General features: G+C 40.2%; 1 protein-coding gene and 1 non-coding gene across 7 annotated transcripts; one reads left to right on the forward strand and one right to left on the reverse strand.

Moving 5' to 3' along the window:
• The first annotated feature begins 446 nt into the window (after positions 1 to 446).
• Positions 447 to 27,408, forward strand: trim3b (tripartite motif containing 3b). 6 transcript variants are annotated; one of them, XM_063895826.1, is made up of 18 exons: positions 447 to 655; positions 2,082 to 2,166; positions 15,960 to 16,135; positions 18,452 to 18,581; positions 19,267 to 19,377; positions 19,483 to 19,670; positions 19,918 to 20,098; positions 20,309 to 20,410; positions 20,523 to 20,621; positions 20,917 to 21,069; positions 21,339 to 21,717; positions 22,159 to 22,262; positions 22,380 to 22,547; positions 22,695 to 22,863; positions 23,335 to 23,376; positions 24,026 to 24,096; positions 24,191 to 24,331; positions 24,600 to 27,408. In XM_063895826.1, the coding sequence occupies exons 3-18, from the start codon at positions 15,990 to 15,992 to the stop codon at positions 24,750 to 24,752; spliced, it is 2,337 nt and encodes a 778-aa protein (XP_063751896.1). In that variant the 5' UTR covers positions 447 to 655; positions 2,082 to 2,166; positions 15,960 to 15,989; the 3' UTR covers positions 24,753 to 27,408. The 6 variants fall into 6 exon arrangements, with proteins under 6 accessions (XP_063751896.1, XP_063751895.1, XP_063751894.1 ...); XM_063895825.1 differs by lacking the exons at positions 447 to 655; positions 2,082 to 2,166 and adding an exon at positions 4,201 to 4,397; XM_063895824.1 differs by lacking the exons at positions 447 to 655; positions 2,082 to 2,166 and adding an exon at positions 12,488 to 12,697.
• trnaw-cca (transfer RNA tryptophan (anticodon CCA)) lies at positions 1,401 to 1,472 on the reverse strand. The gene has a single exon. It is a non-coding gene; the product is annotated as a tRNA-Trp (tRNA).
• Positions 27,409 to 27,697: the final 289 nt, after the last annotated feature.

The following is a 27,697-nucleotide window of genomic DNA, read 5'->3' on the forward strand; positions in this document are numbered from 1 at the left end:
CGATGAATAGAATTAAAATGGGCAGTTTTTGAAGGAATGTGACTACTTTGTGCTGAAGGAAGTTACATTGTTTCTCTTAGTTGTAGGCCTGCAAGCTATCCTTTAGGTTGGAGCTTTCAAATACAAGCCCAAAGCATAGCCTTTTCTACACAAGCTGAGACGACGTTAGCAGCAGCTGACATGTTTGGTGTAAAATGAGATCCCGAGTACAATTGGGCCATTGTTGTAAAACGTTAAGGGCGTCCAAGGACCATCTCATGTGAGTGAAATCCTGAGGACTTGACGTAACCTGTTGTCTCTCACCGTGTGTGTGTGTGTGTGTGTGTGTGTGTGTGTGTGTGTGTGTGTGTGTGTGTGTGTGTGTGTGTGTGTGTGTGTGTGTGTGTGTGTGTGTGTGTGTGTGTGTGTGTGTGTGTGTGTGTGTGTGTGTGTGTGTGTGTCACAGCGTAAGATGAGAAACTGGCATGAATAGAGAAGAGAAAGGAGGTGACCAAGTGACAGAGGGAGGGAGAGATGCAAGTTGCATTGTGAGAACATTTAGGCAGAGAAGAGAATGTGAGAGTAAACGGGGAGCAAATTTCTTTAAGAAAGAGAAACGCACAGGATGAAGAACTGAGGTCAGCGGGACTTACAGATGAAAGGAAAAGGCCGTAAGGTGACTATCCAGATGTTTTCTTTTATGTGGGAACTATCAGCCGGAGCAAAGGTAGATTTATGCTAAATATATTTCTTAAATGTATAATAGGGGATCATCTCTAATATGTTTCAAGTTAATGTGTTGCTCTAGATTAGATATTTCCATGTTTTTATTTTGTATAAGCCTCAAGCACTGAAGCAAATAGTCACACAGCGGTCTGGTTTAAAGAAGTCCTTTATCCTGCTCTTTGGTAACATGACAGAAAATCAAACAGTGTGGAAACTTAATCCACCGTAGCAGCCATGGGCATTAGACTGTTTATAAATGCTATAATCAGATTTGAGGTTGGAAAGGAAAACCATGAGGAATCAACTCGTGATGTTTCCAGAGATTAAATCACATTTGAGTTTGTCGTTGACACTATTAACTCCATCGATACGTACATTATATGTAATCTGAGTGCTGAACCTGTGGATGCTCTTTGGTGGAAAGTATCAGTTACTTGTCAAGCCTCATGTTCATGCTCATGTCCTTTGTTTTATCAGTGTTTCCTAAACCTAAAAAATGTATCCCTTTTTTGTTATTATTTTAAAACGTAATTTACATTGATTTGGATTGATTCCTTTCATCTAATTTTCTACTGTTAACATGACAAATATATCAGCCAACTGCAGGTTTACAGGACCATGTATCCTTTGTTTATATTATAATGACCAATACACACAATTTCTATGATAACCTTCTAAAATGTAACCAAAATCATTGACCCCGACGTGATTTGAACACGCAACCTTCTGATCTGGAGTCAGACGCGCTACCGTTGCGCCACGAAGTCACACAGACAGCAGAAGGAACTGCCCTTTATATACTAATATCCATTTGTCTTGTTTTAAATATTAATATTCATTTTGCCATGGTAAGATTTGACACGCTTTTTCATTTGTTCACGCGTGGGCACTTCAGACAATAGATTCATTCGTTTTATGTATTCGGATTGAAGAAAACACAGTTATCTCATTTCACTTTTATACGTGATTTCATTGAGTCTTTATCTTTATTTGCATATTTAAAAAAAGTGAAAAAGTTTAGATAATACCACTTTTTTGTCCTTGTATCTGCATATTAGGAAAGTATTCATGTTCCAACCAATATATCCAATAACTGTTAGTCCCTATTCGATCGCTAGATGGTGCAATTTAACAGAGGACCGTTCATTTTAAGATTTGCTCCAAATTCATTAAGCAGAGCCTTGAAGGCCGTCAACAAAATGATGGTGAATCCTCTTACAGACTTAAGTAAGTGAAGTAACAAATTAAATTTGGACTGTGACACTTTTAGAAGAATAATGACATGGTTGTTCCTGTGACATCCTGTTCCTCGTAATGATATCAATGTTTGCTTTTTTTGTTATTCAGATAATTTCATGTCTGTCTGTTCTGCATAGGAGTAAAGAGTGGCATCTGGAGAATCTAGGGCACTTACCATTCTACCTTCATTAGTGAGCAGCCTGTTCATAGCAGAATGGATCGGTAAGTGCACAACAAACTAGCTAAAATCTGTGTTTTTTGTTTTGTTTGTCTGTTTTCACACCTTTTGCCTGTTGTTTGACCCTTGCCATATAAAAAAGGTGCCCAGCTGAAACTGTATGCCTTTAAAAACATGACAAAACTTTTTATGCCTCCCACAGGGTTTGCTGTGATCATTAACAGTAATTATATTCATCAGTCACCTTAGAAAAAGTTTGCTTAGTGTTGATATTAATGTCCTTCCTGCTCCAGCTGTGGCCACACTGATTAGGATGCATGCTGTTTTCTGCCTACACTGATGAGATGGGCTTAAACGTCAGGGAGTTGGTGCAGCGCACATTGATTATGGATAAATGTCACACTGTTGCCATCAAGGTGAAGGAAAGGGGATGCTGTATTTTTCAGAGTGAAATGTTTGTGGTTTATCAACTCAGGCTAGTCTGCTTAAGTCAATTATTAAGTTCATAAGAGCAATAACAGTTTTAATTAGCCTGTCAATGTGCATTTGTTTTGTCAATGGACAACACAGGAAAGGTCTGGTTTGAAATGAAACTGGCATTATGCAGATATGTGCTGCAGTTTTCCCCACAATTGCAACTGCATTCCATGTGTGAAACAATAGATATCTTTGCATTATCTGAACGTTAGAATTGAATCTGACAATGTAAGGCTTTGGGAAATTGTCAACTGAATGACCAGTATAATATACTAATTGAATCAAGTCAAATGCAGACATGCACACTTTAGGCTGTAATTGCAACGAAGAAGCATCAAATGTCTCTTTGGTAAAGTAGATTTCATCTGATTCATATGTAATAACACATTTGGTGTTCTATATATATCACATGTTACATATTTCAATATATCAGTATGGGATATATCCTATTTTCTCGCAGTATTCAGTCTATTCTTTGCTGTGAACGAAATAGTTCTTCTGCATACTGAGTGAAAAGCTTGTCTATACCTGGAGGGTTTTCTAAACTTGCACAGAGACCAGCTTTTATGATCTGCTGGCCAGGGATGAGATGCTAAGTGGACTGTTTCAGAGAGAGAGAGGGGGAGAGCGAAAGCAGCCATCTGCGTGTTCTGCTGCACTGGATGCAGTCTCCATGGCAACATGGTGCTCCCGCAGTAAAATCCTGGGAAGATGGTACCCACCCCCTTGTGCATGCACATGGGCAAACTGGCAAAGGAGGATGCTGCTCATTACCCGATGTCCATACACAAAGATATTACAAACCCTGCAATCACAATTTTCCCATCCATACATTTCACTGTTACTATTCTCTCTCAGCCTCCATTCCTACATTATGCACCCAACACCCAACACTGCTGTACAACACTGTTGGTTATGCTTCAGAATAAACTAAACCCTGTGTCCTTAAACAACCTTTACTTAATGTATACTCTCTGACTCTCTTTATCCATCAGTAGTTGCATCTCCATCTTAAGCTGTCAATTAGTAGAATATAGTTTTATCCAACATTTTCCTCAAATGAGCTTGCACTTACTCTCTATCTATCTTTTGCACCATGTATGTTGAGTTGTTGGAGGAGCACGCGACATAAGATTTTCATTGCCAACATATACGCTGTATCTGCTGTGCATATGACAAATAAAACCTTGAAACCTTGAAACCTTGAAACCTACCTGGGTGCGTATTTGAGGAGGAGACTGAGTTATAGACTGGTTGCCTTTAAAGTTTCTCAAACTGACTCCCATTCTCTTATACGAAGTATCACAATCTCTGTTTGATGGTTTGGACTTTTCTTATTCTCCTTACACATGCAAGAAAAAGATTGGAGATCGAGAGCAGCAATTTAAAAAATCTCCCATTCGGTGTTGCTATCTCTCCTTCACTTTGTTCATCTATTACCCCATTGGTCACTCTAGCCCCCTCCCCTTTTCACACCAGCCAGTCAGCTCATACAATTGCTCTGTATTTCTTGCCTCCTAAGAGCCCCTCTCTCTCTCAGTTGCTTTCCCCCCTGTCAGCACACACATACATGCATTAAAGCCAGATACTGATCACACTTATACACACACACACACACACACACACACACACACACACACACACGCACACACGCTGTGTTCCGGCCTCCCTCCATACTCTCTGTGTGAGGTGCGTTTTGCCTTGGCGATGCTGGGTTGTGCGGACGGATATCGCTCCCCGTGGAGCAGCGAGTGCTGAAACTTCCTTGTTACTGTCCTTCATCTGTCAGGAACCTGCTGTAAGTAAATCTCTCTCTCTCTCTCTCCGACACTTGCTCTTTCATGTAATCCCCACACTGTGTGCAAGTTATCATTCCTTCATTCTCCACGGTTTCCACCCTTATTCTTCCTTTCCTTGGCACAGAACCAGCCTTTCTTTCTCCCACACCTCACTCTGTCCTGTTTCCCCTCCTTTCCACTGATGGACGCATGCACAGCACTAATGTTGTCTGTATGCAAACTGATGCCGCAGGCCATGTGATGGGTTTGTACTGTGCAGCATAACCTGAGAATATTTCCTGCGTGTGTTTTACACCCTCTGAGAGGCTGACTGGACTGTTTTTATAGATGAGTGAGGAGATATGCTGCGGTTTGCTTGATAGAAGGTCTAATGATATTTAAAAATGATCGCAGACAGGAGTACTCTAGAAGTCATTATGTTTAGCCTGACGTAGCATGGAGGCTTCTCATGATGCCCTGAGTTGGTTATAATCAAGATAATGGCTTGTTTTATTGAAGAAATTTAAACAGGAAACCACATTTTCTGAGAGCCCTTTCTTTTTTTTTGCAATTTCATACAATTCACTTAAAAACCTGCTATTCCTCTCAAAGTACCTTATACACCCTGCCAGTCCCAGACAAACCTTTAAGAACTAACATAGTATCAATAACGACCTCAAAGCAAAAATGTTGCTTACTAAAGTGTACCTTTACTCAGTCAGTAAAATATGCTCGTGGAAATGTTAACCTTATTATTCATCAGCTCTACTACTTGGTCTCATGCTGTAATCTGAATATACAGCTGATGATGTTGTGAGCAGAGATATTACCTCGTCCTCGAGTTTGGTGTCTGATTTGAATAGAACTCCAATCAGACACCAAACCCAAGGACTCAGTATATGACAGTAACAGAAGCATTTACTTATGTATGTGTAGAGGGCTGGGATATTGAACAAGCACATAAAAAATAAAATAATAAATAGTGATCACCTCTGGTCGCTGTGTGGGGAAGTTGAGACTGGAATGTCCAGCTGGCATGGGAGGAATGTCACCGGAGCTGCATGGGAGGGGTGAGACAGGCAAGGAGAAATGTAAACTTCAACATGCATTGAATGATTAACTGAATGTTTGCAAATACTCTAACCACTGGATTTTCTGCCCCATTTGTCTTATAACTGCCACTGCACCTCGCTGGCTCGTGTCTGTTCAGATGTTGAAGTTGTCATTGTCATGGTCACAGAGCTCTCATTATGCTACGACTATTACATGACTTGATGTATACCCCAACAAGCAGCCCAACAAGCGATGAAAAGTGAGGATAATTTTATGTCCAAATAAGGCCTTTGTGCTGTAATGTGCTTTTTTATGACACAAACACTGAACATACAATATTTGTGTAAATGAATGAGAGATGAAAAACAACCTCTCAGTGACAGCCAAATTATTTGACACCAACAGTAATGACACTTGTATTCTGTCAGTGTGTGTGTGTGTGTTAGTTTGTGCTGCTCCCTTTCGTCCTCCTCGCAGACTTGATCAGCTCTTAGGTGATTGTGTTGCCATGGGTAACTGCAACTGAATTCCTCCTCCATCATGCTGGTCTACGTTTAGGCTTCTTGATTTTATTTCTAAGTTGAATCACTATGAGCAAAGTTTAAAGGCTGGGAATGTATGTCTGGGTTTAGCCCAATTGCTATTACCCTCTGCTGTAAAAGCTTTTATGGCTTTAATAGCTTTTTATTTATTTCAGATCTGATTGATTTTTCCCAAACTTCACAGTTCAATGTTTCTAAAGTCATTGTTGCTATAACTTACAGATGACCAACTTCAGTTTGCAAATGTAAAGTGATCAGTAAGATCATTGTGGGTTATCAATTTATTATATTTTAGGTCATAGGTTCTAGTTTAAAAATGGAGTATACTTTTATTTACTATATGTGAAGCTAAATGTTCATCGCATGGTTCATGTGGAATTAGATTTCCCAGGCATCGATATCACTCACTGAGTATTGTCCGTAGTTTGGTCAATCAAATAAATCCATCTGAATATGCATAGGCGTGCGCCGATGGGTGGTATTACTGTGTAGAATAAAAATGTGATTGCATGTTTGGGCTTTTCCTTCAACCATTTTTACTTTGCAGGCTATTGTGGGGAGAGGCATGTTGTGAAAGCTTAGTGACTGAGCTGAGAGATGCCGTCATGTCATGTTGGATATATTTAGATAGATCCCTCAGGGATGCGCATTAATAGCACTGGCCATATTGTGCCATTTCTTCAGCATTTCATACAACATGTGGAAGGAAAACACTGTTGTTTTAACCATTTTTTATGTTTCTATATTCCGTTAAAACCTTTTGTGAGATAAATTACTTCATAGATTATTTTACAGTTACAAAAAGTATACATTTCAATGAACTCAAAAGGTCAATCTCTTCCTTATTCGAGCAATCTTTGCCACTGTTTTTTTCTCATGTCGTTATAAAATTAGTAATGAAGCAACTTTTTTACTTGCTAAAAACCTAATGGCATTTGTGGGTATTCGAGAGCTGAATATTCCTAGTACAGGAAGAGAGCTACCTTTTCTTCATCTAGTATATGCTTGCAATTCTGACCTTTATAGTAATACTGATATTTGTGTATTGATACTTCAGTCAACACAAGCTCTGATCTGAAGGTCCAACAAACAATATAATCGTTTCAGCATACTAATTGGCATTATGCTACCATTTCTCAGCCTTTGACAGTGGAGACGTAAGGCTATTGTTCTACATAAATACAGCTGAAGGAGAGATTAGTTACACTCGCTGATCTGTTAGAATAATGTTCTATTGAGGTCCCTGTGTTCACTGTCTTGATAGCAATCGTTGAAGCAGTCATGTGCTGGTTCAATGCTTCTTGTAGGACACATTCACTCATATAGGCGCTGTGTGTTTGTCATAGAGGCCTTTATATGTTTGCACTGAACGTTAATGCCCGTATGTAATAAATAAAAACACAAACCACGAGTTGTCCTTAATGTATTCCCTCCTTAGAATAGAAATATGAAAATAAAGACTGCCATGGTCATGTTGTAGTCAAACAAATATCCTGATGATAGCAGTTAAACCGCTGGCTATAAAACTAACAATACTCCAGTAACCATGATGTAAATGCTGTTATGCAAAGAGAAAATGAAAATATATCCGAAGCTCTCTAACTGAATTCTCTCAGCATGTTTTGAGTTTTTGGGAAATGCTGATTTATTGTCTGTGTGTGTTCATTTTTTTTTCCATTGACATGCTTCAGTGGTAATGGTGTGCTAGAGGTGTGTGTGTGTGTGTGTGTGTGTGTGTGTGTGTGTGTGTGTGTGTGTGTGTGTGTGTGTGTGTGTGTGTGTGTGTGTGTGTGTGTGTGTGTGTGTGTGTGTTCACGTGTGCTTGCATGCTGGAGTGTGAGCCGTGTGCTAATATGCTGATACAGGCGGTTCCTGTGACAAACTCCTGCCCAGCTTGGCTCAGATCAGGCAAGCTGATAATTTTAGCAGTGCTTATATCCGTCAGTCCCGCTGTGTGTGGACAGCGCAGAGTAGGTACCACTCCTCGACATCTGTCATCCACTACATCATCTTGCCAGAGGACTATTAAGATAAATGTGTGTGTTGTAATGTGTTAGTCAGCTGACAGCCTGTGTTCTGCTCTGACATCATAGCAGAAATCTGGTGTTTAAAGCAGACAAGCAGTGTGGATTTTGGCATCACAATGTGTGGTCAGTATGTGACTTTTTTTTCTCTTTTGCAGAAGCAGCAAATGAACAATTCAATCCTTCATTTGAGGTTCAGTTTATGTTAAGATGGCATCACAGTGATTCAACTCTATGGTCATTTTAAGGCTTTTGTCTGAGTGCATTGTATTTCATTGGGAGGAATTTCTGTTATTTTGGGGAATATGATCGTTAAGGCCACACCCCTTAGTTCGCCTTGTTGATTTTCAGAGGTTAGCAAACGGTCAAATCATAAATCTACTGACCTATCAGCATGAAGAACAAATGATGGAATTTCTTAATCCCGTTGAGTAGATGAATTTCCACCCTGTTAGGAATCAAAGCCGTAGTGCACATGCATCATTCAAGGACAGGGTTTTTATGATGAGCAGCAAATCCACAACTCCACGTCATGGTTAATACATTTTTATTTCTCTGACATTTTTCACCATGTTTGGTCATGTTGGCTCTTTGATGTGAAGGACATGTGAGTAAAGCACCCACGGCAAAGCGCTTCCATTCTTTTGTTTTGATTGGTGTTCGGGATACGTGGATCTTACATAACCATAGTTTTAACCTTTTTTTTTCTCAAAGCAACCAGATGAAGACAAGCATCTAAATTCCCCCTGCATCTTGAGAAATACATACTCAGTCAAAGACATGGAAAGTCTGTTAAAATACTGCAAACATCTTTATTGTCTGGGTTTTATTTTGCCATACGACATTGAATTAGATGTTTTATGTTTATATATGTTTAGCTCAGAGCGTTTATTCCCTCAGTTATTTAAAGAAACAAATTATTTCAGGATCAGCTCCTCTACCCTGTGGCACATGCTCCTCTTTCACTGAAAAAACTCTCTCAGTGGGAAAATGTTCAGCAAGATAAGAAACAGGGTGAAGAGTATATGCATCATGTAATATTCCCTTTGAATGTATTTACCTTCAAATCATTTAAATATACACTTTGAAATGTGGATTATAAGCTGTTGATTTCCTTATTCCTGTAGTGTTTTTTTTACAGGCTTGTAGCTAACCAATGCATATTCAAAATTCAGTATGAATGAGAGCTGATCGATACGAGATTGCCCCTTTTTCTCTGAATTTGGTCCGATATCAAGAGGATGTGAGTGTGCTCTGAGGCAAGCAGGTTAGTGTTCAACAAAAGATAAAAAGTTAGGTGCCAGCCTATTGATTCAGTGCCTGACAAAAAAATATAGTAAACAAGAGTAAAGTGTTGAACCTTTTGGGGATTTATTTATGGTTGTGATTATTCCTCCTGTAAATTAAAGCACATTTGTTTGAAGTGGAGCACTCAGCACACTACTCTCACACAGATGCTTTCCCTGAGGCTGCCTGCTGTGCAAAGACAGCTGGGAAGCTGCCACAGCTTTCCAAAGGAAGCGTCAGTATGTTCGCTTCAACCCATCAATCAATCAATCTGTGGTTTGCATGCACAGTGGGTTAACTATGAGGTGTCAATAACAAGCGTTGTCCTTCATCGTATTGAATGGAATTAAATATCTACATAGTCCTACATTTGGCATTTATAATGTATTTGTGCATTTATCAGCTTTGTCTTGCTTTTTCCATTCTAAAGTGTGCCTATAATCCCACATGATGGCAACCTTAAAACACAATTACCCGAAGGCAATGATGTCAATGCTTTAAGATGCTAACAATAACTTACATACATGAGCAAGGGACATCATGCACAAATAAATACTAAATATATTATGTGCAGCCCATGTTTTGGGCAGTTATGTAAGGCTGCAAATCTTTATATATATATATATTTATATATAATTTTCCTGATTATTACTATGCCGGTCATCTGAGGATCTCTGTGCTTTTTTTCTCAGTGTATGTGCAGCTATGGAGCACGTGCCTGCTAGTGGTGTGAAGGGGATGAGAACTGATAGCTCTATATATAGAAGTATGTATGTGGAGGCTTAAGACTGGCCTGTGCAGGAGAATGGCGGCTTGCCGTGCACACTAGCGAGAGTTACACAGCTCGTCCATGCACGCCATCTATTATCCTGGGTGTGCATTCTTGCACTGCTATATTTGTGAGGACCAATTAAAGGTTCAAACCCTCAGAGTGTGTGTGTTTATACAGTATGTGTAACTTAAGCAGCCAAGAAGAATTTGGCGGAGGGGGGCTATTGATTGAAACAGGTGTGTGTGTGTGTGTGTGTGTGTGTGTGTGTGTCGTGCTGTCATGCCATGGCTTTCTGACTCAAACACCATATCGGTACCACGCTTTATTACACAAAAAAACGTTTTTCGTTATTCAAGGTGTGTGTGTGTGTGTGTGTACAGTATTTTTGTGTCCACTTTTCGTCATATTAGTCATCGTTTCTCTTTCAGTGGTACTTCGCCCCTTCCTCTATATCATTTTTCAAAATGGAACTTTTCTAAACATCCCAATCCTTATGTTTTAGATTGCATCAAAGATAGGTAGGAAGATGTTACAGTGCATGAGGTAAGGACATCTCATAACACCTAAATTCAGAAAAGAGAAATAACAAGAAATGCATCACTGATTTATTGACTTCCAGCTAGTAGGCACCTCCTTTAGCTAACTCTCCAGCTTTCAGCAGCTTTCTAGTCACAGTTTTTTGTGGTGAGATTACAGAAGATGCACAATACAACAAAAAAACCTTAAAAAAAATCACACACAACAAGGGTGTTTTTAAAAAAAATACAGTTCTCTGTTCAGCGCCTCATTTGTGTGAGTATTTTATTGTTGGAAAACTACACAACCATTACAGTCATTACTGTTACTGCTCCCCCTCCAGGGCAGGACGTTTTCCTTTCTGATGTTGCATAAGGCCCAGAATGCATTGGCCTTACTTTTAGCTCACACTTTTTTCTTCTCAAAGCCTTTTAAAACCTTTATACTTAACGAAATATTTGAGGTAGGATAATTAAAGCCAAACTCTGAGAGAAATCAATACAATGAGTTTTTATTTTCTGATTACCTATTCTTTTTCATGCATACAGTACTCCCATTATTTTATGAGTGTTTTCTTCAGGATTCTCATTGTGGGTGACACTGTTGGTTCCTCTTCCTCCGGTTTAATAAACTGCAGGAGTCATATATTTTGATAAAACTTGCATTTCAGCAGAAAAGGTGTAGCGATAAACTGCTGGTAATAATGCTGTGTAGTGCTCGCTGCAGAGATGACAACAGCCTTTTCCAAACGCCTGCCCACACTGGAGTGCTGCATTTGGTTTATTGACTATGTTGGATACCCTTAATTACTTATTGTGGAGCGTGAATACAAGACATCCTATTAAATATTACTATCCGGCGGCAATATGCTTGTGGGAGTTGTTTGTTTTGAAAACATCAGCTCTATTAACTACTATCAAGTTGATTAAGCTTTGCATTAAAAAAAAAAGAAGTAAAACAGTAGTGCTACATTGGCATCAATGTAATGTTCTGAATGGTTTTTCATCCTTTTATACTTTACTTCCTGTTACATCTATCCCAGCCATCTGGCCTGTGAATTTAACAGGATGGGATTTTGGAAAGGTGTGTGTGGGCGTCGAGGAAGAAGAGCCTGAAGCGAGGCCGGAGAGAGGCCACAACTCAATCCGCACAGATTAACTGTAAATGTATGTTTTTTGTCCGAGAATCATCATCTCTTGCCCCAGATTACAGTATGACCACTTCAAAAGGACGGGTAGTATAAGGGATTGGGTGCAAAATCATTCTGTGACAAGATATTTGACTTTAAAATCAAAACAATAATCCCCCTTTCCATTTTAAGGATCTTTTCCGTATCCCTCTGTTGTGTAATCTGATATCATATTGGCAGAGAGGCTGCTGTTCCAAACTCTCATTTTGCTTTTTTCATTTTTATTTTTACAGTGACGTCTGGAATTATGTAATTTATACGTTTTGTTTGGCTGCCTTGTATGACACATGTGAACTTGGCTGGCTAAATAATGACTTGTTACTTCATAACTGTAACTGGAGGCTAGATGAACGTCACTCTTCGGCTGCTGTTTCGCTAATAGGAGCAAGCTGCATTCAGCGTGCGTCCGTGCCTCATAATTATTCTTTGGAGTGTGTACATTTAATAGATGATATGCAGCAGGTTAATATTTGACATGCAATTTCTTCCTGGATTTAAGATTGTTGTCCTTTTCTGCATTTTTCAATTTTGTGTCTGTTTCAATCTTTCCCTCTCACTCCCTCTGGCCAGCACGAATTGTTGGCCTATGATGCAATCTCTCGTCCATGCTAGTTTAAGTTTCATGGCCAATCGGGGAGCACGGCAGTTGGAGGGAATCCAGTCAGCTCTTGCTTGTAAACAGCACTGACAGTAGGAGGGACTTTAAATTCACAGTCCCACCCTCTGTTGTCATCCCTGTTCTGCCCTTTTCAGTCCGTGTGTTTGTGTTGTGGTGGTGGAAAAAGGAAAAGCAACAGAAGGAAAAGGGAAAGGAAGTATGGTCAGCAGGACCGAGGGGGGTGTAAGGGTCAGTGTGAGTCAGGGCGTCAGCTGATTCTTTAATGTTAACACAGAGCTGCCATGGAATCTTCTAGACTGATACTGCACTGTACTGACAGTAAGTAGTCTTTTTGTCAACTTTTTGTCAGAGGAGGGTGTGTTTGTCAAAATTGTTCATTCAGATTCATTGGTGCTGCATGACCGTGACTACAATGGCTGTGTTTACTACTTTTCTTATCCTCCCAATGAAATGGAAAGTAAACGTTAAAATTCCTGTTACAATACACATGTGTTTTATTACATTCACACATGAGCTAAGAAGATCCTATTGTGCAGTAAAGCTACAGGAGTGTGCTGAACGGGACAAAGAAAACTGTTACTTTTGTATTTGGTAAAGCCTGCTGTGGGTGAATGGGCTCATTGTGTGCTAACTCTGTGTCTGTTGGCTTGGTGTCACACAACATGTGACACTCAACATACACACAAACAATCTGTTGCACATGCACAAGCTGTAATCCTGAAAGATTGAGTATATAGTGAGGGTCAACAGCAACATAGGCTGTTATTACTGTGCATAAAATGGCCCGGAGAATTATAACACATTTCATTTTGATGGCACTAGTTGACAGCCCTCTGCAGGATATGTCCTCTCATGCGTCATTGTTTTGAAGCTTCCTGCAGTCCTGCCTGGGCTTGGCTTTATCCCACTTATGCCTCTAACTTCAGCGCCTTAGATTTGCATGTCTTCACTCACTTTTTTTAACTTCCCAAGCTGTCACTTAAATGGTCATGGTTACTTTAGAGCCTCAAATCGAAGCATCGTGGCCTACTTAGACGTTTAAGTGGCCATGAATGAAGTTTGGACCATTTCCAAACACAGTCGGTTCGTTGCATATAAAAACTATAAACATATGAACACCCACTCATGTGCACGAATGCATGTGTAGGTTGAATTTTTCCCTCAACTTCATAATAAAGCAGGAACATACAATAGAATGTGAGCGACTCAAAACAGACGGTTTTAGGATTTGAGCTACTTTTATTTCTCCAAATGTTTTCGAGGCAGAATCCTCTCTTATTTATTGGACTCCAGATTATTTTTTGCGTTGGTCCATCCTATAAAACTGTGTATAAAATACCCCCAACAGCAAATAAAAAGCTACCAGCAACTTTGCTCTCCAGCAGTCCTAAGAGCCCGGTCTTATTTTAGTTTCATCGTCATTGCTTATTTGCCTACCCACTTACTGTACACATCTAAATTTAGAAAGACGTCATTATGATATTAGTATCCGTGTGTTCTAGCATAGAAACAGAATCACAGGGAACTTCACTCAAGTACGGTACATCCTGTGGTTTATCCCTAATTAATTTTGCATTTTATTGAGAGACATTCAACCTTCTTTTCATCAGCATCGAACAGTGGCAACTGGATACTCACAAAATGCCACTTTAAAGCGAAGGGTTTAATAGAGAACAATGCACGTTTAGATTCTGACAAAATATAAGCTACTTACCTGTATTAATTTCTGTTAGACACCCTGCCAATCCCTTACCAAAGTGTGAATGTAACATGTCACTCTCATGGTTGACAGCTTAAGGAGTGACCTTTATGCTATGTTTGTGCGCAGTGGACCACAACTGACAACAGTACAGTGCATGGTCGGGATTGGGAGCTGTATCCAGCCGTGACAGATGTGCAGAAAGGGGGGATGTGCTGGGGGGATGATGATTGTCAGTGTGGTTTTTTTGTGTGCATTGAGAGTGTGTGTCCTCATTAATGAGTGTCCTTAAATACTGTACAGCTTAAAGCCAGGCATGATTTTTTTCTGAGACATGCTGAGACACTGTGTCTGCTACATTAATAATTAACATGTTCACCTACTGTGACAATGTGACTCGACTTCATTGCTGAAGCCAGATAGCAAGACAAGAATAGAAAAGGTATGCACAGAATTTCTTAAAGGTGGCAATTTTCGACCAAAAGTAAAATCGCTTGTAGTTGTTTTCTAACTCAAATATGTTGTGGTCTCTTGTCATTGTTGCAAATAGCATATTTTCTGTTTCAGGACATTTTTCCCTTCGTTAACACCTGAGATTTCCACTTCATTTGCACATGTTGTGCATAGCTTTGAGAACATGCTGCAGTAGCATTTTTAATGCACCTCTGTAATTCCTTTGCCATATGTGTTTTGGCTCACTGATAAATGTGAAAGTGAGTCAAGTTGGAGTTAACACTGTGTTTGTGTTACCAGGCAGAATATCAAAAATCCAAGCTGTATGTATATTATGCCCTTTTTCCACCAAACCGATCTTTTGCTATTCTGGCACTTTTCTGGTTCCAGGCCTGTAGCACCTCTTGTATTTCTATAGATGTGATTGTGTAAGGCATGGGGCTCCTCTGGTCTGGTCACCTCACAGAGTTCTGCTTATAGTCAGCTACATGTATACATATTTTTATTCGGAGTGTATCTTTAAGTTAGGCAACATGTGTTTCAAACCCTGACAGAAAACTGTGTTTAAAAGGCAACGTAATCTCTTGAATCTAAATAGTGCCTATCCAACACATTTAAATGCAGGATTAGAACGATTGACAGATCATTAAATACAGAAAGTATTACTGCTCAGTCATTTTCAAACATACAAATATATTTGAGCACCTCAAAGTTAGCTTATCACTTATACACAAAACTCTCAATCATAGTACAATTGTGCTCTGTTCATATTTCCCTTTTTATGTTGTATAAAAGCATATCGTTTCATAGAGAGGCAATTTTGTTGTAGTAGAGAACCAGATAAAGTTTAGTAGTAGTGAGAACTCACTAGTGACTTGTAAATATAGACAGTCAGACAGACAGACAGACAGACAGACACAAATAGAACAAACATAGACACTACTCAGCACATTCAGTTTTCCTTTTTGTGTGTGTGTGTGTGTGTGTGTGTGTCATATCACAACAGGTGTGTTCGGTTTGTTGTGTGGGCAGTACAGCTTGTTTAATTCAATGTTGTGGATTATAATAGAAGGCTCCTCTTTAACCACAGTCTGCATTGTCGTCTGGTTTATTACATTTTTGGCGTTATCCGAGATGTTGATCAAAAGCCAGGCACAGGGCCATACTGGTTGCTCTATCAGTTGCAGTCTGTAAACTGATTACTTCTTTTTCACAGAGGTCTCTTTCAGCTAGCTTTGGTGGTATTAACCTAGAAACAACACAATAACACTGGCAAGTTTTTGTTTTAAATCAAGCAGCTTTGTTAACTTTGGTTCCTGGTACCTCCTGTGGTAAGTTTACAGAGTATTAGCAGCTCTGAAAGGGACACACTACAAATGATTGAACAATGAAGGCGATACTAATGCTTTCATCTTTGTTTCTCTGCAGGTTAACTGCTGTCGTTGTCCGTGGCTTCAAATGTCCTCTCCTATGGCAAAGCGTGAGGCGGGGAGGACCAGCCCTGTGGTGCGTCAGATAGACAAACAGTTTCTGGTCTGCAGCATCTGTCTGGATCACTACCACAACCCCAAGGTCCTTCCCTGTTTGCACACCTTCTGTGAAAGGTAACTAACATTTGTGCTCTGTTTCAACAACAAATTAAGTCCTAATTGCCCACTATCCCAAGCCCCGGCTCACACTGTCTGCCACATGTAACTTTTCTGGCCTTGCAAAGAAGTTGTTACAACACTCTTGCTTTTTCCCTGCCAGTAATTATCCTCCCATCCTTTTATTGAAGAATTCTTGTCATACTTACATGTCTGCAAATAGCGGGACCTCATCTTTTGCAAATCCCTGGCCACAATTAAACAGCTCACAGTATTTCTCCTCCCCTACTCTAGCAGGGATAAGTGCATTCCTCACCATCAGGGACCGTCAAAGTCTGAGAAAAGGCTCATTGTTCGGAGACACAATAACAATTCCTCAATCTACAGTTTCTTAGAAAGATGACACCCCCTCCAGCAATACTTACTGGGGCCTTTTCGTGCCGAGCAAAGCAGAGGAGGCTTTTGAAAAGCTTGTTGTGGTACAGGGTGGGAACATTGAGAAAGAAGAGGAGGGCATGTTGTTAGGTAGGCTACAGAGGATGTTATGTTTAAAACTGGCTTACTTCCAAACCTATGATCAAATAAATATGTATGGAATAGTTTTGAATAGCTACACAGAGTACGGTATAAATCCTTTTTCCAGGCAGTGTGAGGGGCATCTGCCCACCCGAGGACAAGTTAAATCCCCGGTTTAACTGGATGGCATGTAATATGGATCCCTGCTGAGGTGAACAGATTTGTGTCTGGAGCTATAGATGATGTTGCCAGCCAGATGTTTTAATACTGGGTGGGTTGATTTAGTTTTAGGGGTTTTAGAGCTGAGCTGGCAACCCATGCTTGGTCCAGGCTGTTTGGTATGGTATTGCATTGCTTTTAATTCTGCTTTCTTGACTCTTCTGCGATTGTCCTAGTCCTGTGCTTATTATTCAGAGATCAGGGTCATGAGTTTGGCATGGATTGTGCAACTGTTTCAGATGATGCCAATATAGTCTTTCAACGATAGCGTGTGGCAACTTGTACTCATGATTGGAGGATTTCAAACAAAGGATGTGTGTGGTACTGATGGTTATTCAAGATTAAATGTTAGCTGCCTTTTGTTTGATATCATACATTCAGTAAAGAGTATAACTTTTATATGGATACAAATATGGTGGTGATCATTTTTACTGGACAATATTTAAAAAAAGAAACAACCTGAATTTGATGCCGTTTTATAAACCAACATTGATTTGAGGAATCACAGTTAAGCAGATGCAGTTATCATTAGCTGTAAGGCTGCCGTAGAGCTCAGCTGGTAGAGCTGCTGTCCCATGCTGGGGCGGAGGACCCAGGTTCAAATCCAGTCTGGGACCATTTATGCGTGTAAATCCCCTCTGTCTCCACCTTTCAAATCTAAAAACATTTTAACAAGTTGTTAGTTGTGGCCCCTAGAAAGAGCTTTTTACCTCATCGTGGTCCCAGCTGGTTTGTGTTTCTGTCAAAGCAAAAGTCCGTTTTCCAGGCTTCAGAGCATCACAGTGGTGTTGACAGAGCGGTAAATAGACCTTTGTTAAAGCTTACTGCTGTTATCAAGCTAACCACCGGTTAATCAAGTCCCTCTCGGTGTCACTGACCTCTGGTTTTGTCCAGCCTCAATCACAAATTTAGTGATAACAGACATTTAGAGAAACAACCATACATCTCATTCTGGGTTGGCTGTCGGGCTGCAGGCCAAGAGTGAGGTCTAGTGATCTGCATACTGCAGCTCAGCTTTGCTGACTGTCGCTTTCATTCTGCCTTGAAGGTTGTCTAATGTTGAATGGATTGCCTCCAAATGGCAATTGAACCCACAAAGCATCCCCAGTGTTGAGGGGCCGGCAGGATAAATGTGGGACTGACAACAGCATGAGGCCAGAATCCAAAACACATGCACACAGACAGACATGCAGAAGCATAAAGAGACAAACATCTTTTCTCCCTTTTTATGTTTCTGACACATTGATTAACCAAAGATCCACTTACTCAAAGAGGAAGTGTGTTCTCCAAGGATCTGGGTTGTGTATATTGACACGAAATCCCACTTTCCCCCTATTTGTTGTGACAGCAGCACTATTTAGGCACAATCTCTCAATGACTGTGATAAGGTGACAGCTCTCTCTAGCTAGTATCCTCTCTCTCTCTCTCTCTCTCTCTCTCTCTCTCTCTCTCTCTCTCTCTCTCTCTCTCTCTCTCTCTCTCTCCTAAAATGTATGAATAGAATAGAAACTTGAATTATACAACAAAACAAGGCAGAATAATTGCTATGATAGATTTTATATTGTAATTATTTTTTCTGTATTTGTTTACCACCTTCAGTTGTCTTCAGAACTACATTCCCCCAGAGTCTCTCACACTCTCGTGTCCAGTGTGTCGACAGACGTCCATTCTGCCGGAGAAAGGTGTTTGCGCTCTACAGAACAACTTCTTCATCACTAATCTCATGGAGGTTTGAATCTTAATCCCTTTTATTAGCTCTATTCAAACACAAATGTATCAGCAAAACAGAAAGGTCATGTGTTACAGGAATCAAATGACAAAGCAAAGATTCATTATGAGATTAACAACAAAGCAAGGATTAATTAAACATAATTAAAGATATACTCAAAGGAATGGGAGGTAGGCTCTGACTGTTCCTGTACTGCTGTTTTGGGAGTACCACTCTTTGTGTTAAACAGAGGGAGGACATTTTTGCAGACTGAGGTCATTCTAGTCGGTCCTTTTTTTCTTTTTTCACAAGGGGCTCTTTTTAAGGTTGGTTTTCAATGCAAGGTTGCCATTGTGCATGTAGAGGTTATGATTAATGTTAACATTGGGGTCTGTGGAATGCGTATTTTGAATGGAGTGAGCTTAAAAAGTACATCAATGTGTGCTTGTGTCGTGAAAATATTAGGTAAACTGACTACAAGATATTACAAAGAAAGTAGTATCTTGGTTATCATTGACATATACTGTAAAGTCCTCAGTTTGATTTAATTCTGCAGGGACATATCATCGCCCCACCTCTTAATTTTCCACTGCCAAATAAGGAAAAAGTATGCCCAGTTAAAAAAGAAAAGACACAACACCACCACCACAGTACTTCAGACAACTTCTATTCTGTCTATTAAGAGCAACAAAATGTCTGCAACCAGGTCCTTCAACGAGACCCAGAGTGCTCGCGGCCGGAGGCCTGCAGTGTCCTGGAGTCCGTCAACGCTGCGGCTGCAGGGAAACCCCTCTGCTGCCCAAACCATGAGGGAAAGGTGGGAAGCCCCTTTGTGATGCATCAGCCCAGTCATCTTTCTTTTTAGCAATTTTAAATGTAAAATAAACTAAATACTAATGTCCTTACTTATCACCTGCAAAAGCCCAACAAGAGTGAAGGGGTTTGTCTCCCCCTGCAGGTGATGGAGTTCTACTGCGAGTCCTGTGAGACAGCCATGTGTCTGGACTGTACGGCAGGCGAGCACAGGGAGCATGTGACTGTTCCTCTACGGGACGTCGTGGAACAGCACAAGGCTGCGCTCAAGACACAGCTGGATGCTATCATGGGCAGGTGGGGACTTGAAACCTAAATCAAGCTTTCAGAATATGCCACACACTTGCTATGCTGTGGCTGGCAAGTCAAAGCATTATATCACAGTGTACTGACGCTTTGCATAACAATAGTTGCAATAAAGCATAAAGATACATTAAGATAAAAAGCATGGTATGATTATGGTTATTTATTAAGAATAAACCATTTATGTAGCTTTATAGCTAGCTTTTCATAACATTTGTGTTCACATAATGTCATTTTACAGGCTCCCTCAGCTAACAGCATCCATCGAGCTGGTGAGTGAGATCTCCCGCCAGCTGAATGAAAGGAAGAACGAGGCCGTGGCAGAGATTACCAGTACGTTTGAAGAGCTGGAACGGGCGCTGCATCAGCGCAAGACGGCCCTCATCACAGACCTGGAGAACATCTGCAGCACTAAACAGAAGGTATATGGTTCACACATTCACATAAACTGTACGGTGGACAACTGCCCCTGCAAATTTGCACGCTCATAGTGCAGGTGCAGGATCACACACAGGCATTTCACATACAAGCATGACCTGCCAAACGTCTTACATTCCTGTCAAAATACTTCAGCATGCTGTTCCTTTCTTTATTTGATTGTTTCTGTTTTCTTAACTTCCTCCTACCTGCAGGTCCTGCAGGCCCAGCTGTCATCTCTCCTCCAAGGGAAGGACCACATCCAGAGCAGTTGCAGCTTTACAGAGCAGGCTCTCAGCCATGGGAGCGCTACTGAGGTGGGCTGGCAGATTGTAATCAGTGAGCCAGTGACAAACACAGAGGGGAACATAATATAATGAAGAAGTAAACGCTGAGTTTTAGATAAAAACATGATGTCTCTCTCGCCAGGTGCTGCTAGTTCAGAAGCAGATGAGTGAGCGGGTCACAGCACTGGCCAGACATGATTTCCCAGAGAAACCACATCAGAATGCACATCTGGAATGTCAGGTATTGCCTGTTGTTAATTTTATCTCTGCATTTTTTATTCTGGTGTTAAAACTGATCATCCCAAATGGTCAATAAATGTTTTTTTTTATTTTTGATTGTGAGAGTTTGCTTAGTGACACTAAGTATAGCATACGTAAAATGGGTTAATACTAGATTCTTACCTTTTAAGAATGTAGTTAATACAAATTCAGAACAACTTCAGTCTTTCACATCAAAGTAATTAAAAAGTAATAATGAAGTATATCATAAAAAGATTGTCTGTAGTGGAAATATTATCCTCTCTACTCTGCTCCAGGTTGAAACTGAAGGTCTGCGACGCTCCATCCAGAACCTGGGAGTTCTCCTCACCACCTCTGCTGTGGCTCACACATCCGTTGCCACGGGAGAGGGCCTCCGCCACGCAGCAACTGGGCAACACCATACGATTACTGTGACAACAAAAGACAAAGTACCGTCTTTAACATTTAAACTCACTGCCTTTTTCTTTAATCAGTTTGCTAATGTAATTTAGTCACACACTTTAATTTGTTTTCCATTTGATTTCCAATTTCATGATATTTTCTCTGGCTGCTCTGGTAATGAAGGCAATTTAAGAGTCATTATCAGTATAACAAATAGACTTGAAAATAGTGTCTGTGTCAGGAGAAGTTGGGGCCTTAAGAGGCTTCAGCCATGTGCACATTGTTATGAAACTGAATGAACATCCTTCCTCTGCAGGATGGAGAGCTGGTGCGGACAGGAAATGCTGTTTTAAAAGCAGAGATAACATCTGCTGATGGGAGCCGCATGACAGAGGCAGATGTAGCGGACAATAAGAATGGGACATATGAGGTGGGCTACACATTACGAGTGGAGGGAGAGTACTCTTTCGCTCTGGTGCTGTACGGACAGCCCATACGAGGCAGCCCGTTCCGGCTTCGGGCGATCAAGCCCTCCGATGTGCCACAATCTCCGGATGACGTGAAGAGGAGGGTGAAGTCTCCCAGCGGCACGGGTGGCCACATACGGCAGAAAGCAGTGCGTCGGCCTTCCAGCATGTACAGCACCACCAAGAAAAAGGAGAATCCCATTGAGGACGAGCTCATCTACAGAGTGGGTAAGGCAGAAGACCTGCCCAGGAGAGACACTACTACACTGTACACATCAAACCTGTGACTTGATAGAAGAAGTAACATCCAAAACCTTTTTTTATTCTACATGTTACAGCAGGTTGTCAGGAGATCACATGCACATATTTCTACTAAGTATATAATGGACTCTCTGTTTTCTTGTGTGCTTGCTGAAGTTAAACCATTCTCACTGTGGAATATCCTTCTAAAGCAGGCCAAGCTATGTTGGATTTTTTTACTGAAATAAACCAAAATAATTGGCATTTGCCTGGAATGCAGAACATCAGTCCAAACACTGAAGTTATCCCCTAAGAAATGATCAGTAGTATAAGAAAATTGTAGTCCAAAACCACTGGTATGAGCCATTAAAGCAAAGTTGTAAACATGGAGTATAGCACATTAACTGAGTGTTATTATTTATCTGTCAGGTTCCCGGGGCAGAGAAAAAGGAGAGTTTACAAATCTGCAGGGAATCTCAGCCTCTTGTAACGGCAGAGTTGTGGTGGCCGACAGCAACAACCAGTGCATACAGGTGAGACAGACACACAAAGGAAAGTGCATGTAAGTGCAACCATGAATGTACATATGGTTATACTGTGTTCATGACACATTTTACTCACAAGGGGCTCTTTGATGGAACTGATTACAGATATTCTCCAACGACGGCCAGTTCAAGATGCGCTTTGGGGTCAGAGGTAGGTCCCCGGGACAACTGCAGAGGCCGACAGGCGTCACCGTGGACATGAACGGTGACATTGTGGTGGCAGACTATGACAATCGATGGGTCAGCATCTTCTCGTCTGACGGCAAATTTAAGGTGAGATTTCAAAGATTGTTTTAGCTAGTCCTGAAGTTGAATGAGTAATATATCTGAATGTTCCAGCAATAGCATTGGAAGAAAAGTGAATTCAATTGACATAGGATTGTATACATTTCTAAATCCTCTTTTCTCTCTTCCTGACAGAATAAGATCGGGGCAGGCCGGCTCATGGGTCCTAAGGGTGTCGCCGTGGACAAGAATGGACACATCATCACTGTGGACAACAAGGCATGCTGTGTCTTCATCTTTCAATCCAATGGGAAGTTGGTGACTAAGTTTGGCGGCAGGGGGACGTCAGACAGACAGTTTGCAGGTGAGACGACGGCCTCAATATGCAACTAATGACGAGGTGCTCCAAAGCAAAGTTCTCTATTTCTTAGAAGAGCTCTGTCAGTGATGTCTGCCGGCTTTTGAAGTAAATCTCTCGTTATTTTTAGACACAGCACTTCCCATGGATACTCTGTATTATGCTGGATTTTGATTTGGAAAAATGCTAATAATAATTTAGCTAAACAATAACAATCAACATGGTTTTGTTGACACCTTTACCATCAGTTACTGCCACGATATTTCCCCCTTTTTTTTGTCTGAATACGGACCATTGCTTCCCATGTAACATTCTGTTTGAACATGTAAGACTGTATATTTTTGTAGGCAAACCCCCAGGTGACGCAGCAGCCCCCTGCTCTCCGGACCATACTACTCCTTTTTCTTCTCTGTTATCATTTATCTCTGACTACCTATTTTCCTTTCTTTCTGTTCTTCCTACTGTTTTTCAATCTAGAAAAACTTGGCCCATACTTTAATAAATCTGGCTCAGTGTTCAGTAAGTACTAAGTGTGGCCTTGCTGCAACCTTAATCCCACAGTGCAGTGCCCTCTGTCTAACCCGATCCCTGATCATGTGTCTGCCCTCCTGAGAACTCAGATTGTTGACAAATCTAAGCTTTGCCTGTACAATAATAATGAGAAATGCAATTACATGCTATTGTAATAATCACCTACTATTACAATATTCACCATATTGTCATGTGCATTGTTTTTTTAGTGTATATAAATAGGGAGAGATTAGTGTGAAGGATTTTCACTGCTCCCATGAAACTAACCGATTTGTTCCTGTTTGCTAAGATAATCAGTGTGGAGCTACAGAGCTCTTTATTAGATGTCTCAGCCACTTGATATATAAAGCTTCCCAGGACTGTTGATGGTAAATCTCAAAGCATTGTGCCTTTCCCAATAATCTAATTTGCAGTTTTAGTGTTTTGACATTCTGAACACAACAACAAAACAACTCACGTAAAGCATAATGCATGAAAAGTGTGCCAATCGCAAATCAGTACAGCTAACCATGTGATCAAATTAAGTTTTGTAATTAGAGCTGAAATTTGTGTTCAAATGACCGTCTAACTAAGGAGAATGGTGATGATTACAGGAATCTGTGAATTTCCCTTTAACTCGTCTCTCTCTCCTTTATAGGTCCGCACTTTGTTGCAGTGAACAACAAGAATGAAATCATTGTCACTGATTTCCACAATCACTCTGTGAAGGTAAGACACGCTCTGAATTCACGTTGTATATGTGCATCAGAGTGAGTGCAAAGATATAGACAACATGTTGAATTTCACTGACTTCCTGTCCCAGGTGTACAACGCAGATGGAGAGTTCTTGTTCAAATTTGGCTCTCATGGTGAAGGCAACGGCCAGTTCAACGCTCCCACTGGTGTGGCTGCGGACGCCAATGGAAACATCATTGTAGCTGACTGGGGGAACAGCAGAATACAGGTGAGACAGGCAATATTCAGTCTGCTATAAACCTCATACATTTGAAAGTGTTCTTCAATATAGTAGGTAAATATATAGTAGATCATAGAAATATAGTAGGTACAGTACAAAGAATAACATTAACAACAGGATACACTTTACAATTAAAAGTACACTATAATAATAAGGACATTAATACAGTAAACTACAGTACAGTATTACGTTGCTGATGCTATGGACTGTTATGTTATGAACACTAAAAATATAGCTTATTGTTTTTTTATTCCAGGTGTTTGACAGCGCAGGCTCCTTCTTATCTTACATCAACACCTCTGCAGACCCTCTGTACGGGCCCCAGGGCCTCGCTCTCACATCAGATGGACATGTGGCTGTGGCCGACTCTGGAAACCACTGCTTTAAGGTTTACAGATATCTGCAGTAGGCTGAGGGAAAGCCGTACCCCTGCAAAGTTAACGTTGCATACTGCTCAGGGACATGGAGCTGCAACGTGCCTGCGTCCCAGTTTCCAGAAATTAATTTCATTTTGTCTCTGAATACTAAAGTTGAAGACAAATAAATCTGAGAAGAGATGTTTACATGAAAACCACCAAAAACACTAAAATTAAATTATAAGCTATTCATCCCAAATAATATGAGAGTAACCTTTCTGAAACAATAGGCTAGACTTAATAAAGATTTAAAGGTCTCCTATTATGCTCTTTTATGGCATATCGTAGAGGTCTCAAATATATATAAAAAACATGTCTCAAGAACATGTCTCTGACGTGTTTTGCTCAAAATACCAAACAGATCATGCATTTTAGCATGTCCACTATCCCTCTGTTTCAGCCCCGTTTTCGAAAGTACTGATGCTGTGACTGTCGGTCTAAATTTGAGCTGAGCTCAAGCTGCCCACGCCCCTTTGGAGCACTGCTCTGTCTGAAGAGAGAAGTTTCTAACGGAGAAACTCAGCTAAACGCTGCCTTGATTAAATGCCATATTATGTTCCAAACCACATCAAGCATTGATTCTGAAACACTTCTCAGTGTTTCCCACTAGAACAGAGACATTATATGCATTATACAACAACTATAAGTCCCTCCTGCAGACATCCTGCACAGAGTCACAGAGGTGCTGCAGGGGGATTCAGCTCGCTACTGTATATTGCGGACGATAGGTTGGGACGTGTCACTAGGGCGGGACGTTGCCAGGAGTTCAACGTAAAGCCAGCCCACATTTCCGATATGATGTCATATCGGCAGCAAATCTGAACAGCTCTTTTATATATATATACCCCCCATTTTTAGAGATGTGGGTAAGGAGGAAAAGAGAGAGGGTTGTATTTTCTGACACTTTGTGAGTCTCCTTACACACCAAGGACATATATTTATGTATAAAAGACAGTAAAAAGTGCATTCTGCATAATAGGGGACCTTTTAAGAAGAAGAATTTTCACAAGGATGAGGAATAAAACATCCAATAATTCCATATTTTTCTATCTGATCATGGATCTACTTGAGTGTTTTTGACAAATTCCACTGGGGAAAAATAACCTGTGAATGAAGTTCTGGAACAAGGCGTTGCAGCTTTATTTCTCTGTGATGTTTGATCTCACCGGTAGAAATTCTGAAGTTGGTGGTGCACTGCAATTTCTTTTGGGCAACACTCTCAGCAACCAGCAACCAAAGTGAGACACAGAAGCAGAAGTGTACTTCCTGTTTTCTGGTGCTGCTTTGTGTTTTTAGTAACATGCTCAGGCCTCTCCTTGAACACTGTGGCATGTCAGTGTGCTCCTAGATATGACCCTGTTGTCACTGCCTTTAATTCTCATCAGCAAACACAAGACGAACACATGATGTGTATAAGAGTTGTTTCTTATTTTTCTCCTGAATTTAGACTTTTGTTTTCTTTTTAAGGCGTTAGATTAGTTGACCTATGTGCACTATTGTGTTTTGGTACCTAAAGACGAGCAGCAAGAAGCACAACATTTAATAGAACATGGGTTTTGAACACAAAATCAAACAACTTTTTTTCTTCTATTAATCAAAACAAACTTCTTATATAGTTCTGTTTCCATATTTACAACCTAATGTAGTTCTACATACGGTATGCATATTGAAGTGTACATATGGATTGGGTGTCCATGTTATTTCTCTACTTAACCAAGTTATTACAACACTTACACTGGAGCATTATACTTATACACAGTTGAAGGTCATGCCAGCTGAATGGCTTGCTAACACTAATAGAACTAAGTTGTAAACACATTGTTTGCTGTATGTTGTTTCTTCAAAAGACTTAATTTATTTTTTCTTTTCTTTTCTACATAATTTGTTCTACAAATTATTTTTCTAATTGGTGCATTTGAACTGTATCCTATTTGCCAAACATTTTCGTACATAGGCCTTGTGACATGTAGCACTGAAAGCTGTTTCGCCTCTTCCCAGAGCTCATGGAAAACAGTAACTTTTTCCTTCGGCCAGAACGTTTTGTGGTAAGTTGTTGAACATTGCACAAGTAAAAATATTATAAGAGTTATATCGTTTGCAAGAGTAATATATGCCTCTGTGTATAGTTATCATTAAACATAATCAGAAAGTGAACTGTATATTACAATCACATTCTTGTTGTAGCTGACAAGCACCTTTCATCATGGACTTTTCCACTATTTGTTTTCATTTTCTTGGTTGTTTCAGTTCAGTGTTCAAAAAGCTTTCTGTGCATCTCCCTGAGAAACACAACAAAGCTAAAACCAGAACGTTTTTACCTGTATTGTATGAATAAACTATTTGATCTATAATCCAGTCTTTCCATCTGCATTTCCACATGTATTTCTGATTTGTTTGACTTTCCTTTTTCATAAACATGACCCCTGTGTTCCTATGGTTTCATTGTTGTCCTTTTTTCACCTGAAACTGTCACTGATCAACACATCTGTGAAATAAAGGAAGCACATACAGTGTAAACTAATCAGTGCATAAACCATATAGTGTGGCCTACTGTATACTACGAGAGGCCTGTCTTACAAAAAGTAATCACTACATTTGTGTATGATGGCAAAGGTATAATTGTAAATATTAAAGTCATAAACTATGGAAGATTTTGCACATTTTCAATTTTCATAAGACTTCGGTAAACTAATGCATTTTCTGTACATGCTTTTTTTTCTTTAAATAAGCTATAAAGGGTTTATGCTTGTTTTACATCAGGTATTTATATATTGACACATTTTCTTACCGAATAGTCAGATGTCTTTTTGAGTGTTGGAAGTCCCATCCTGACAGGCACTTTTGAGTTAATACCCCGGCTCCCCGCCTATTTGAAAAAGCTGTCATCTTAGCGGTCAACATGCCAGTAAGATGTAGAAATGTACTCCTAAAAACTTAA

The sequence above is a fragment of the Eleginops maclovinus genome, chromosome 11, assembly GCF_036324505.1.
Source record: "Eleginops maclovinus isolate JMC-PN-2008 ecotype Puerto Natales chromosome 11, JC_Emac_rtc_rv5, whole genome shotgun sequence".
In the NCBI taxonomy this organism is placed as follows: Eukaryota; Metazoa; Chordata; class Actinopteri; order Perciformes; family Eleginopidae; genus Eleginops; species Eleginops maclovinus.

Excerpts from the sequence above, each read along its gene's own strand:
- trim3b (XM_063895826.1), top strand. The coding sequence starts at position 15,990 with ATGTCCTCTCCTATGGCAAAGCGTGAGGCGGGGAGGACCAGCCCTGTG. Across the intron at positions 20,622-20,916 it reads ATGCACATCTGGAATGTCAG|GTTGAAACTGAAGGTCTGCG; the intron begins GTATTGCCTGTT and ends ACTCTGCTCCAG. Across the intron at positions 22,263-22,379 it reads GCAACAACCAGTGCATACAG|ATATTCTCCAACGACGGCCA; the intron begins GTGAGACAGACA and ends AACTGATTACAG.